The sequence below is a fragment of the Tachyglossus aculeatus genome, chromosome 3 (genome assembly GCF_015852505.1).
Source record: "Tachyglossus aculeatus isolate mTacAcu1 chromosome 3, mTacAcu1.pri, whole genome shotgun sequence".
Classification (NCBI taxonomy): Eukaryota; Metazoa; Chordata; class Mammalia; order Monotremata; family Tachyglossidae; genus Tachyglossus; species Tachyglossus aculeatus.
The window spans coordinates 23,559,678-23,571,994 of record NC_052068.1 but is presented as its reverse complement, the minus strand read 5'-3'; the positions used below and the strand labels follow the sequence as shown (position 1 = coordinate 23,571,994).

Below are 12,317 nucleotides of genomic sequence, written 5' to 3'. Positions count from 1 at the left end.
GCACTTCTAGACTGTGAGCCCGCTGTTGGGTAGGGACTGTCTCCATATGTTGCCAACTTGTACTTCCCAAGCGCTTAGTACAGTGCTCTGCACACAGTAAGCGCTCAATAAATACGATTGAATGAAAGCAAGGGAAGCAGTATGGCCTAGTAGAAAGAGCACAGGCCTGAGAGACAGAGGGCCTGGGTTCTAATTCCAGCTCTGACACTTGTCTGCTTTGTGATACGCAAGTCACTTAATTTCTCTGTGACTCAGTTACCTCATCTGTGAGATGGGAATTAAATCTGCGAGCCCTTTGAGGGACGGCGATTGTGTCGAATCCGATCATTTTGTGTCTTCCCCAGGGCTTAGTAACAGCATCCAGCACATAGTAAGCACCCAACAAATACCATTTTTTTTTAAAAGAGCTTACAGCATGCCAACCACGGTATTAGGGCACTGGTGTAGGCACAAGATAATCAGATTGGACACAGTCCCTGGCCTCATGGGGTTCAGAGTCAAAGCAGGAGAGGATAGGTTTTAATCCCCATTTTACAGATGAGGAAATCGAGACACAGAGAAGTGAAGCGACTTGCCCATTTTTTCCTCTCCTCCTCCCCACCCCCGCCGCCCTACCTCCTTCCCCTCCCCACGGCACTTGTAAATATTTATGCAGATTTATTCCTCTATTTATTTCACTTGTACATATTTACTATTCTAGTTATTTTGCTAATCATCATCAATCGTATTTATTGAGCGCTTACTATGTGCAGAGCACTGTACTAAGCGCTTGGGAAGTACAAATTGGCAACATATAGTTATTTTGCTAACATATTTATTATTTATTTATATTTATTTTAACTAACATATAGTTATTTTGCTAATGGTGTGCATATAGCTGGAATTCTATTTGTTCTGCTGATTTTGACACCTGTCTACACGTTCAGTTTTGTTGTCTGTCTCCCTCTTCTAGACTGTGAGCCCGTTGTTGGGTAGGGGCCGTCCCTATATGTTGCCGACTTGTACTTCCTAAGCGCTTAGTACAGTGCTCTGCACACAGTAAGTGCTCAATAAATATGATGGAATGAATGAATGATACATGAGTGTGAGTTGCTTCTACTAGAGAAGCGGCGTGGCTCAGTGGAAAGAGCCCGGGCTTTGGAGTCAGAGGTCATGGGTTCAAATGCCGGCTCCGCCATTTGTCAGCTGGGTGACTTTGGGCAAGTCACTTCACTTCTCTGGGCCTCAGTTATCTCATCTGTCAAATGGGGATAAAGACTGTGAGCCCCACGTGCAACAACTTGATCACCTTGTATCCCCCCAGTGCTTAGAACAGTGCTCTGCACATAGTAAGCGCTTGACAAATGCCATCATCATTATTATTTTTTAAATGGGGATTAAGATTGAGCCCCACGTGGGACAACCTGATCACTTTGTAACCTCCCCAGCGCTTAGAACAGTGCTTTGCACATAGTAAGTGCTTAATAAATGCCGTTATTATTATTCTACAGAACTAATAGTTCTCCTCTAATGTGTGTTCTCACTGCGTGTTTTGGCTAGCAAATTAAGGAACATTCTTCCCACCACACACCTCTATCTGTGAGCCCACTGTTGGATAGGGACTGTCTCTATGTGTTGCAACTTGTACTTCCCAAGAGCTTAGTACAGTGCTCTGCACACAGTAAGCGCTCAATAAATACGATTGATGATGATGACGATGATAGCAAACGATGTCAAGAGAAAGAGGTGCGCTCCTGCCAGCTCATGATATCAAGGCCTAAGTACCGTAGCAGGACTGCCAAGGGGAGCTGCCGCCTGCTGGTTTCGGGGGCTACGGTGAAGAAGCGGCGTGGCTCAGCGGAAAGAGCCCGAGCTCGGGAGTCAGAGGTCGTGGGTTCGAATCCCGGCTCCGCCACTTGTCAGCTGGGTGACTTTGGGCAAGTCACTTCACTTCCCTGGGCCTCAGCTCCCTCATCTGGAAAATAAGGATGAAGACTGTGAGCCCCACGAGGGACAACCTGATCACCTTGTATCCCCACCCCCAGCGCTCAGAACAGTGCTTTGCACATAGTAAGCGCTTAACAAATGCCATTATTATTATTATTACGGTGCCGTGCTGTGGTCAATTTGACGCTAAGTAGGTTTTGTACAGTAAATCTGGCTTGCACTTTACAGAGCGCTACCTCGCACCTGCCTGCTGGCTTGCTGTGTTCACTGGCCCCGCGTGAACACGGCTGACAGGGATGAGAACGTGCCAGTGGCTCGGTGCACGCCATCGATTTTCAAATCGATTCCTCCCCTTGGGTTCTCGGTTCCAGTGTCTTCCCGACTGGACCGAGACTCATAATAACAATATAATAATAATAATAATAATAATAATAATAATAATAATAATAATGTTGGTATTTGTTAAGCGCTTACTATGTGCAAAGCACTGTTCTAAGCGCTGGGGTAGATACGAGGTAATCAGGTTGTCCCACGAGGGGCTCCCAGTCTTCATCCCCATTTTCCAGATGAGGGAACTGAGGCCCAGAGAATTGAAATGACTTGCCCAAAGTCACACAGCTGACAAGTGGCGGAGCCGGGATTTGAACCCACGGCCTCTGACTCCAAAGCCCGGGCTCTTTCCACTGAGCCACGTTGCTTCCCAATAATAATAATGATAGTGTTTGTAAAGCACCTACTGTGGGCCAGGCACCGTTCTAAGCACTGGGGTGGATACAAGCAAATCGGGTTGGACGCAGTCCCCGTCAATCAATCAATCAATCGTATTTATTGAGCGCTTACTGTGTGCAGAGCACTGTACTAAGCGCTTGGGAAGTCCAAGTTGGCAACATATAGAGACGGTCCCTACCCAGCAGTGGGCTCACAGTCTAAAAGGGGGATGGTATTTGTTAAGCGCTTACTCTGTGCAAAGCACCGTTCTAAGCGCTGGGGAGGTACCAAGGTGATCAGGTTGTCCCACGGGGGGCTCACAGTTTTAATCCCCATTTTACAGGTGAGGGAACTGAGGCCCAGAGAAGTGAAGTGACTCGCCCAAGGTCACACAGCAGACAAGTGGCGGAGCCGGGATTAGAACCCATGACCTTCAGACTCCACTAGGCCGTGCTGCCGTCATCTACAGAAGACTGTCGTCGTCCATTCCAAGTTCGGGCTAGCCCTGCCCACCGAGAATATACATGTTTATTAATGGATCCTTTGAGTTTGGCATCAACTTGAAGGCGTCCCAACAGTGGTCTCACCTTTTTCACTTGTGTATCTGTGATCAAAGGCCTTTTGTGTGGAGGGGAGGGTTTTCTGAGGAAATTATGGGTATTGAGAATTCCCAGTCCCCTTTTGTCACAGGTCTAATAGTTGATCGTGGCTCATCATCATCATCATCATCAATCGTATTTATTGAGCGCTTCCTGTGTGCAGAGCACTGTACTAAGCGCTTGGGAAGTACAAATTGGCACATATAGAGACAGTCCCTGCCCAACAGTGGGCTCACAGTCTAAAAGGGGGAGACAGAGAACAAAACCAAACATACTAACAAAATAAAATAAATAGAATAGATATGGACAAGTAAAATAAATAAATAGAGTAATAAATATGTACAAACATATATACATATATACAGGTGCTGTGCGCATCAGGCAGAAACTCCTCACCCTGGGCTTCCAGGCTGTCCATCCCCTTGCCCCCTCCTACCTCCCCTCCCTTCTCTCCTTCTCCAGCCCAGCCCGCACCCTCCGCTCCTCCGCCGCTCCTCACGGTGCCTCGTTCTCGCCCGTCCCGCCGTCGACCCACAGCCCACGTCCTCCCCCTGGCCTGGAATGGCCTCCCTCTGCCCTTCCGCCAAGCTAACTCTCTTCCTCCCTTCAAGGCCCTGCTGAGAGCTCACCTCCTCCAGGAGGCCTTCCCACACTCAGCCCCTTCCTTCCTCTCCCCCTCGTCTCCCTCTCCATCCCCCCATCTTACCTCCTTCCCTTCCCCACAGCACCTGTATATATGTATATATATTTGTACATATTTATTACTCTATTTATTTATTTATTTTACTTGTACATATCTATCCTATTTACTTTATTTTGTTAGTATGTTTGGTTTTGTTCTCTGTCTCCCCCTTTTAGACTGTGAGCCCACTGTTGGGTAGGGACTGTATATGTTGCCAGTTTGTACTTCCCAAGCGCTTAGTACAGTGCTCTGCACATAGTAAGCGCTCAATAAATACGATTGATTGATTGATTGATTGATTGCTGTGGGGAAGGGAAGGAGGTAAGATGGGGGATGGAGAGGGGGACGAGGGGGAGAGGAGGGAAGGGGCTCAGTGTGGGAAGGCCTCCTGGAGGAGGTGAGCTCTCAGCAGGGCCTTGAAGGGAGGAAGAGAGCTAGCTTGGCGGATGGGCAGAGGGAGGGCATTCCAGGCCCCGGGGGGATGACGTGGGCCGGGGGTCGATGGCGGGACAGGCGAGAACGAGGTACGGCTCAGTGGAAAGAGCCCGGGCTTGGGAGTCAGAGGTCATGGGTTCAAATCCCAGCCCCGCCACTTGTCAGCCGTGTGACTTTGGGCGAGTCACTTCACTTCTCTGGGCCTCAGTTCCCTCATCTGTAAAAGGGGGATTAAGACTGTGAGCCCCACGTGGGACAACCTGATCACCTTGTATCTTCCCCAGTGCTTAGAACAGTGCTTGGCACATAGTAAGCGCTTAACAGATGCCATCATTATTATTATTACTAATCCCAGCTCCGCCACATGTCTGCTGTCTGACCTTGGGCAAGTCACGTAACTTCTCTGAGCCTCAGTTCCCTCATCTGTAAAATGGGAATTAAGACCGTGAGCCCCATGTGGGACAACCTGATCACCTTGTATAATAATAATAATGATGGCATTTATTAAGCGCTTACTATGTGCAAAGCACTGTTCTAAGTGCTGTATCCCTCCCCAGCGCTTAGGACAGTGCTTGGCACATAGTAAGCGCTTAACAGATGCCATCATTATTATTAAACGAGAGACGTTAGCTATTGATGTCTGAGATTTGGCTCCCCAAACCGCCTTGCTCATTGGGAACTTTACCCGTCTTGGTCTGACAGCCTCCCCGTATCATCATCATCAATCGTATTTATTGAGCGCTTACTGTGTGCAGAGCACTGTACTAAGCGCTTGGGAAGTACAAGTTGGAAGTACAAGTATCGCTCGGCTAAGTGGGTTTTCAACCTCGTTAAGGCCCGAAAGAAAGTGGATCGTGTTTTATGGTGAAATCAACTGGACGACTGAAGCAGCATGGCCTAGTGGATAGAGCACGGGCCTGGGAATCAGAAGGACCTGGATTCTAATCCCGGCTCCACCACTCGTCTGGTGTGTGGCCTTGGGTGAGTCACTTCCCTTCTCTGGGCCTCAGTTACCTCATCTGTCAAATGGGTTTAAGACTGTGATCCCCATGATTAGCTTGAATCTACACCATCATCATCATCATCATCAATCGTATTTATTGAGCGCTTACTGTGTGCAGACCACTGTACTAAGCGCTTGGGAAGTCCAAGTTGGCAACATATAGAGACAGTCCCTACCCAACAGTGGGCTCACAGTCTAAAAGCACTGTACCAGTGCTCAGTACAGTGCCTGGCAAATAGTAAGTGCCTATTTTATTGTTGATAAGGCCTGGTAGAGTCCCCGTCCCACTTGGGACTCACTGGCAAGTAGGAGGGAGAACTGGTATCGAGTCCCCATTTTGCAGTTGAGGAAACTGAGGCACAGAGAAGGCAAGTGGCTCACCCAGGGTCAAACAGCGGGCAGGTGGCGGAGCTGCGAATAGAACTCAGGTCCTCTGGCTCCCGGGCCCTGTGCTTTATTCACTAGGCCAAGCTGCTTCCCGTCAATCTGGGTAGTTTGTCTCTTCGTGTTTACTAAAGTGAAATTACCCTTGGTTTTCCATAGGTCCCAGATTCCAGGGTTGTGACACTTGAGCCAAAGCGGAATCCGGTGGCAGAAGAACAGGGCAGGGAAAATAGGTGGTAATGGGTCAATTGAGAGTATTTATCGAGCACCTCCTATGTGCTGAGCACTGTATTCATTCATTCAATCGTATTTATTGAGCGCTTACTGTGTGCAGAGCACTGTACTAAGCGCTTGCGAAGTACAAGGCGGCGACATATAGAGACGGTCCCTACCCAACAACGGGCTCACAGTCTAGAAGGGGGAGACAGACAACAAAACAAAACATGTGGACAGGTGTCAAGTCCCCCTCGCCCCCCTCTCCATCCCCCCCATCTTACCTCCTTCCCTTCCCCACAGCACCTGTATATATGTATATATGTTTGTATATATTTATTACCCTATTTATTTTACTTGTACATATCTATTCTATTTATTTTATTTTGTTAGTATGTTTGGTTTTGTTCTCTGTCTCCCCCTTTTAGACTGTGAGCCCACTGTTGGGTAAGGACTGTCTCTATATGTTGCCAGCTTGTACTTCCCAAGCACTTAGTCCAGTGCTCTGCACACAGTAAGCGCTCAATAAATACGGTTGATGATGATGATGATGATGATGATGATGATGACAGAACAAGTAGAATTAAAGCTAGAACTGTTCCAAGCACTTGGGAGAGCCCGGCACCCTGCTGATTTTGTTCTTATTTCGTTTATGTGTGTGTGTGTTTTTATGTTTCACCATTCATCATCATCATCATCAATCGTATTTATTGAGCGCTTACGCTGTGCAGAGCACTGTACTAAGCGCTTGGGAAGTACAAGTTGGCAACACATAGAGACAGTCCCTACCCAACAGTGGGCTCACAGTCTAGAAGGGGGAGATGGAGAACAAAACCAAACATATTAACAAAATAAAATAAATAGAATAGATATGTACAAGTAAAATAAATAAATATAGAGTAATAAATATGTACAAACATATATACAGGTGCTGTGGGAAGGGAAGGAGGTAAGATGGGGGGATGGAGAGGGGGACGAGGGGGAGAGGAGGGAAGGGGCTCAGTGTGGGAAGGCCTCCTGGAGGAGGTGAGCTCTCAGTAGGGCCTTGAAGGGAGGAAGAGAGCTAGCTTGGCGGATGGGCAGAGGGAGGGCATTCCAGGCCCGGGGGATGACGTGGGCCGGGGGTCGATGGTGGGACTGGCGAGAACGAGGCCTAACGGTGAGGAGATTAGCGGCGGAGGAGCGGAGGGTGCGGGCCGGGCTGGAGAAGGAGAGAAGGGAGGTGAGGTAGGAGGGGGTGAGGGGATGGGCAGCCTTGAAGCCCAGGGTGAGGAGTTTCTGCCTGATGCGCAGATTGATTGGTAGCCACTGGAGATTTTTGAGGAGGGGAGTAACATGCCCAGAGCGTTTCTGGACAAAGACAATCCGGGCAGCAGCATGAAGTATGGATTGAAGTGGAGAGAGACACGAGGATGGGAGATCAGAGAGAAGCTGATGCAGTAGTCCAGATGGGATAGGATGAGAGGTTGAACCGGCAGGTTAGCGGTTTGGATGGAGAGGAAAGGGCGGATCTTGGCAATGTTGCGGAGCTGAGACCGGAATACTTCTCCCAAAAGTGTGTCAACCGCATTCGTTAACTCATTCAATCGTATTTATTGAGCATTTACTGTGTACAGAGCACTGTACTAAGCGCTTGGGAAGTACAAGTCGGCAACCTATAGAGATGGTCCCTACCCAACAATGGGCTCACAGTGTAGAAGGGGGAGACAGAGAACAAAACAAAACAGCACCGAGGGCTTCGACTCAAATGGAAAGTGGGGGGGTAAATATGAATTTCTCTGGGGAAGAATTAATACTTAGCCCTAACTGCTGTAGCTGGCTGGAGCCAGAATGGACCCTAGGCTCTGAAAGATAATAATAATGATAATTGTGGTATTTAAGTGCTTACAGAGAAGCAGCGTGGCTCAGTGGAAAGAGCCCGAGCTTGGGAGTCAGAGGTCATGGGTTGTAATCCCGGCTCCACCACTTAATAATAATAATAATAATAATGATGGCATTTATTAAGCGCTTACTATGTGCAAAGCACTGTTCTAAGCTCTGGGGAGGTTACAAGGTGATCAAGTTGTCCCCTGGGGGGCTCACAGTCTTAATCCCCCTTTTACAGATGAGGGAACTGAGGCCCAGAGAAGTGAAGTGACTTGCCCAAAGTCACACAGCTGACAAGTGGCGGAGCTGGGATTTGAACCCATGACCTCTGACTCCAAAGCCTGGGCTTTTTCCACTGAGCCATGCTGCCACTTGTCAGCTGTGTGACTTTGGGCAAGTCACTTCACTTCTCTGGGCCTCAGTGACCTCATCTGGAAAATGAGGATTAAGACTGTGAGCCCCACGCGGGACAACCTGATCACCTTGTATCCCCCCAGTGCTTAGAACAGCGCTTTGCACATAGTAAGCGCTTAACAAATACCATTATTATTACTAAGCACTGGGGTGGATGCAAGCAAATCGGGTCGGACACAGTCCCCGTCCCACTTGGGGCTCCCTGTCGCAATCCCCATTTTACAGACGAGGCCCAAGGAGCGAAGCGACTTGCCCCGGGTCCCCCAGCGGACAAGTGGCCGAGCCGGGATTAGAACCCACGACCGCCGGGGATCAGCCAGACTCGAAGCCGGTGGGCTTTCCGCCCGGGAGCCGGGAGTGTTCGAGGAAGCGAGGGGACCAGCTCCCGTAACTCCCATCTTCCGTTGTTCTGCTTGCAGACCCGGATGCAGAGCCTGCAGCCAGACCCGGCTGCCCGCTACCGCAACGTGCTGGAAGCCCTGTGGAGGATCATGCGGACAGAAGGCTGGTGGCGGCCCATGAGGGGCCTGAACATCACAGCCACGGGGGCGGGGCCTGCCCACGCCCTCTATTTTGCCTGCTATGAAAAGTTAAAAAAGACATTGAGCGATGTAATCCATCCTGGGGGCAATAGCCATATTGCCAATGGTATTATTGATCCTTCCTGTGCCGGTACACCCCCTCCCAGCCCCCAGCCCCCTCCTTCCCGACTGTCCGGTCTCTCGCTGCTCTCGTTCCTCCCGTGCTTCGGCGCGTTTCCGACCTGAGGCTTAGGGGTGGGATAGACTGGGTCTTGGATCCGGAGAGAGCAGGCCTCAGCAGACACTGGGCTGCTTGGTAACTGCCAAAAAAACCTGCCGTCTCAATCCCCCTCCTTCCCAGCCCCTCCAAGGTACCCACTTCTGTCTTATGACAAGTTGGCAAAAATTCTGCTCTTCTCCCGCTACACCCGTTCCTCCTCCCAACCCCGTCCCGGGCATCTCACGGCCAAGGGCCTCGTGGCCATCTCCGGGTTGCTCACGTAGAGACTCGTTCCTAACTGCCCCACTCTCTACACCCCCCAAGGGTGGCGATGGATGTGTCCCCCAAAGGAGTGTGGAAGGCCCAGCCCTGCCTCTTTCCCGCTCAGAAAACTAAGCCCAGCCTAATCTGGAGGAGGGGGCCGAGGAATCAGAGGCTGGGAGTTTTGAGAGCAAGGGGTTTGAAATCTACAGAGGAGGGTCCTGGGGTTTTCAGAGGGTTTTTGTGGGGGGAGAGTGGTGAGCACAGGGAAAGGAGGAGTTTGAGGGCTGAAGGTGCAGACAGGATGAAGCCGAGAGGCTGGAGTTGCTGGGAGTGGGAAGTATGCAGGCAGGAGGAGACAAGGTGAGTTACCTTTGGAAGTCAAGCCGCCCAAGAGGACCGTGTGACCTGTGATCATCCTTTCTCCGCCTCTCCCTGCCCCGGGCACTCGGGTATCTGCTTTGCCCCCACTCATCGGTTCTTAAAGGACTCCATCGCCGGAGAGTTGCCTTGCTTCTCTCACCCATCGGGCAGAGCTGTGGAGGTGCCTGCGAGCCTTCTCCCGCTTGGCTTATCAGATCCAGTCCATCGACTGGCGCGTTCTGGAAAAGCCAGTGGAAGCCCTTGGCTCCCTTGCGCTGGGCCGGGAGGCAGAGACGCTGTTGTCCCTGGCCTCTCGGATGGCTTCTTACACCCCGAGGGCGTCATTGGAGGGCCCCGGGGGGAGCAGAGGGGATGGCTTAGTGGACCTCTTCCCCCTTCTCTCCATACCGGAGCCCCGTTGGATTTGCTCGCCCTCTCCCCGCCTCACGTGTGGCAGTTATTTTCTCGTTTGCAGGTGCAGCAGGGTGTGTAGCAACGTTGCTCCATGACGCGGCCATGAATCCTGCAGAAGGTAACGATCCGCCCATCGAGCTCCCTGAAGCGGGAGACGGTGTTTGGAGCGCTTTGGCCAAATTCCCCCCCAAATTCCCCCCGAAATTCCCAGTGGGCCCTCTCCACCCCCCCGGTCCCGAGTGGGTCGGTTTCCACCTCTCATCACCAGGGGGCGCTCTCCTCATGCCCATCTCCTTGGCTGTGCCATCCATTCATTCATCCATTCATTCATTCATTCATTCGGTCGTATTTATTGAGCGCTTCTGGTGTACAAACCACTGTACTGGGCGCTTGGGAGCGTACAGTATAACAGCAAACAGATACGTGCCTGCCCACCGTGAGCTCGCAGTCTAAAGAAGCAGCGTGGCTCAGTGGAAAGAGCCCGGGCTTGGGAGTCGGAGGTCGTGGGTTCTAATCCCGGCTCCACCACCTGTCAGCTGTGTGACTTTGGGCAAGGCACTTCACTTCTCTGGGCCTCAGTTACCTCATCTGTCAAATGGGGATTAAGACTGTGAGCCCCATGTGGGACAACCTGATTACCTTATATCCCCCCCCAGCGCTTAGAACAGTGCTTGGCACATAGTAAGCGCTAAACAAACGCCATTATTATTCTCTGGGCCTCAGTTCCCTCATCTGTAAAATGGGGATGAAGACTGTGAGCCTCACATGGAACAACCTGATCACCTTGTATCCCCCCCAGCGCTTAGAACAGTGCTTGGCACATAGTAAGCGCTTAACAAACACCATTATTATTATTATTCTCTGGGCCTCAGTTCCCTCATCTGTAAAATGGGGATGAAGACTGTGAGCCCCACGTGGAACAACCTGATCACCTTGTATCCCCCCCAGCGCTTAGAACAGTGCTTTGCACATAGTGGGCACTTAACAAATGCCATTATTATTATTATTCTCTGGGCCTCAGTTCCCTCATCTGTAAAATGGGGATGAAGACCGTGAGCCCCACGTGGAACAACCTGATCACCTTGTATCCCCCCCAGCGCTTAGAACAGTGCTTTGCACATAGTGGGCACTTAACAAATGCCATTATTATTATTAGAGGAGAAGGGAAGGCCTCGAGGCCTAAAAGACTATAGGCCCTGCCCTGAATGGCTCCCTCGTCTTCGGGCTGTGGGCGGCTGGGAGCGTTCACAGCGTAGGTGGGTTTGGGCTCTTCTAGATAGTTACAGTAAGTGGGAATTATGGAATTGAAGCGCCGACTACGTGCCAAACGCTGCCCTGAGTTCAGGGGTCGGTAAAGACGATCAGGTTGGGTGCAGTAGCTGTCCCCCATGGGGCTCACAGTCTAGGGAGGGAGAAGAGGTATTGAATCCCCATTTTCCAGATAAGGAAACTGAAGGCACTGAGAAGTTCCGTGACTTGCCCAAGGTCACGCAACAGGCACGTGGCAAAGCGAGGGATTAGAACCCAGGTCCTCTGACTCCTCTCTTTCCACTAGGGCACACTGCTTCCAGATGTCCAGGATTTTCGTTTTTCCTTTTAATGGTATCTGTTAAGTACTTTGTGTCAGACACTGCTCTAAGAAGACACAAGTGAATTAAATTGAACACAAGCCCTATCCCACATGGGGCTCACAGTCTAAGTAGGAGGGAAAACAAGTGAAGCAGCGTGGCTCTGTGGAAAGAGCCCGGGCTTTGGAGTCAGAGGTCATGGGTTCAAATCCCGACTCCACCACTTCTTTTTTTTAATTGCATTTATTAAGCGCTTACTATGTGCAAAGCACTGTTCTAAGTGCTGGGGAGGTTACAAGGTGATCAGGTTGTCCCACGGGGGGCTCACGGTCAATCCCCATTTTCCAGATGAGGTAACTGAGGCGCGGAGAAGTTAAGTGACTTGCCCAAAGTCCCACAGCTGACAGTTGGCAGAGCTGGGATTTGAACCCATGACCCCTGACTCCAAAGCCCGTGCTCTTTCCAGTGAGCCACGCTGCCACTTGTCAGCTGTGTGACTTGGGGCAAGTCACTTCACTTCACTTTGGGCCTCAGTTACCTCATCTGGAAAATGGGGATGAAGACTGTGAGCCCACCATGGGACAACCTGATCACCTTGTAACCTCCCAAGTGCTTAGAACCGTGCTTTGCACATAGTAAGTGCTTAATAAATGCTATCATTATTATTATTATTATTGTCTCCATTTTACAGGTGTGGAAAGTGAGTCCCAGAAGGGTTAAGTGACTTGCCCATGGTCACT

At 50.5% G+C, this 12,317-nt stretch overlaps 1 protein-coding gene across 1 annotated transcript in view; it reads left to right on the top strand.

Moving 5' to 3' along the window:
* The window catches only part of SLC25A28 (solute carrier family 25 member 28), a 41,758-nt gene that overhangs the window by 24,369 nt on the left and 5,072 nt on the right, over nt 1-12,317 (top strand). The window contains exons 2-3 of the mRNA XM_038744111.1: nt 8,650-8,878; nt 10,071-10,127. Coding sequence (XP_038600039.1) covers nt 8,650-8,878; nt 10,071-10,127 — 286 coding nt within the window. The remainder of the gene's footprint in view (nt 1-8,649; nt 8,879-10,070; nt 10,128-12,317) is intronic.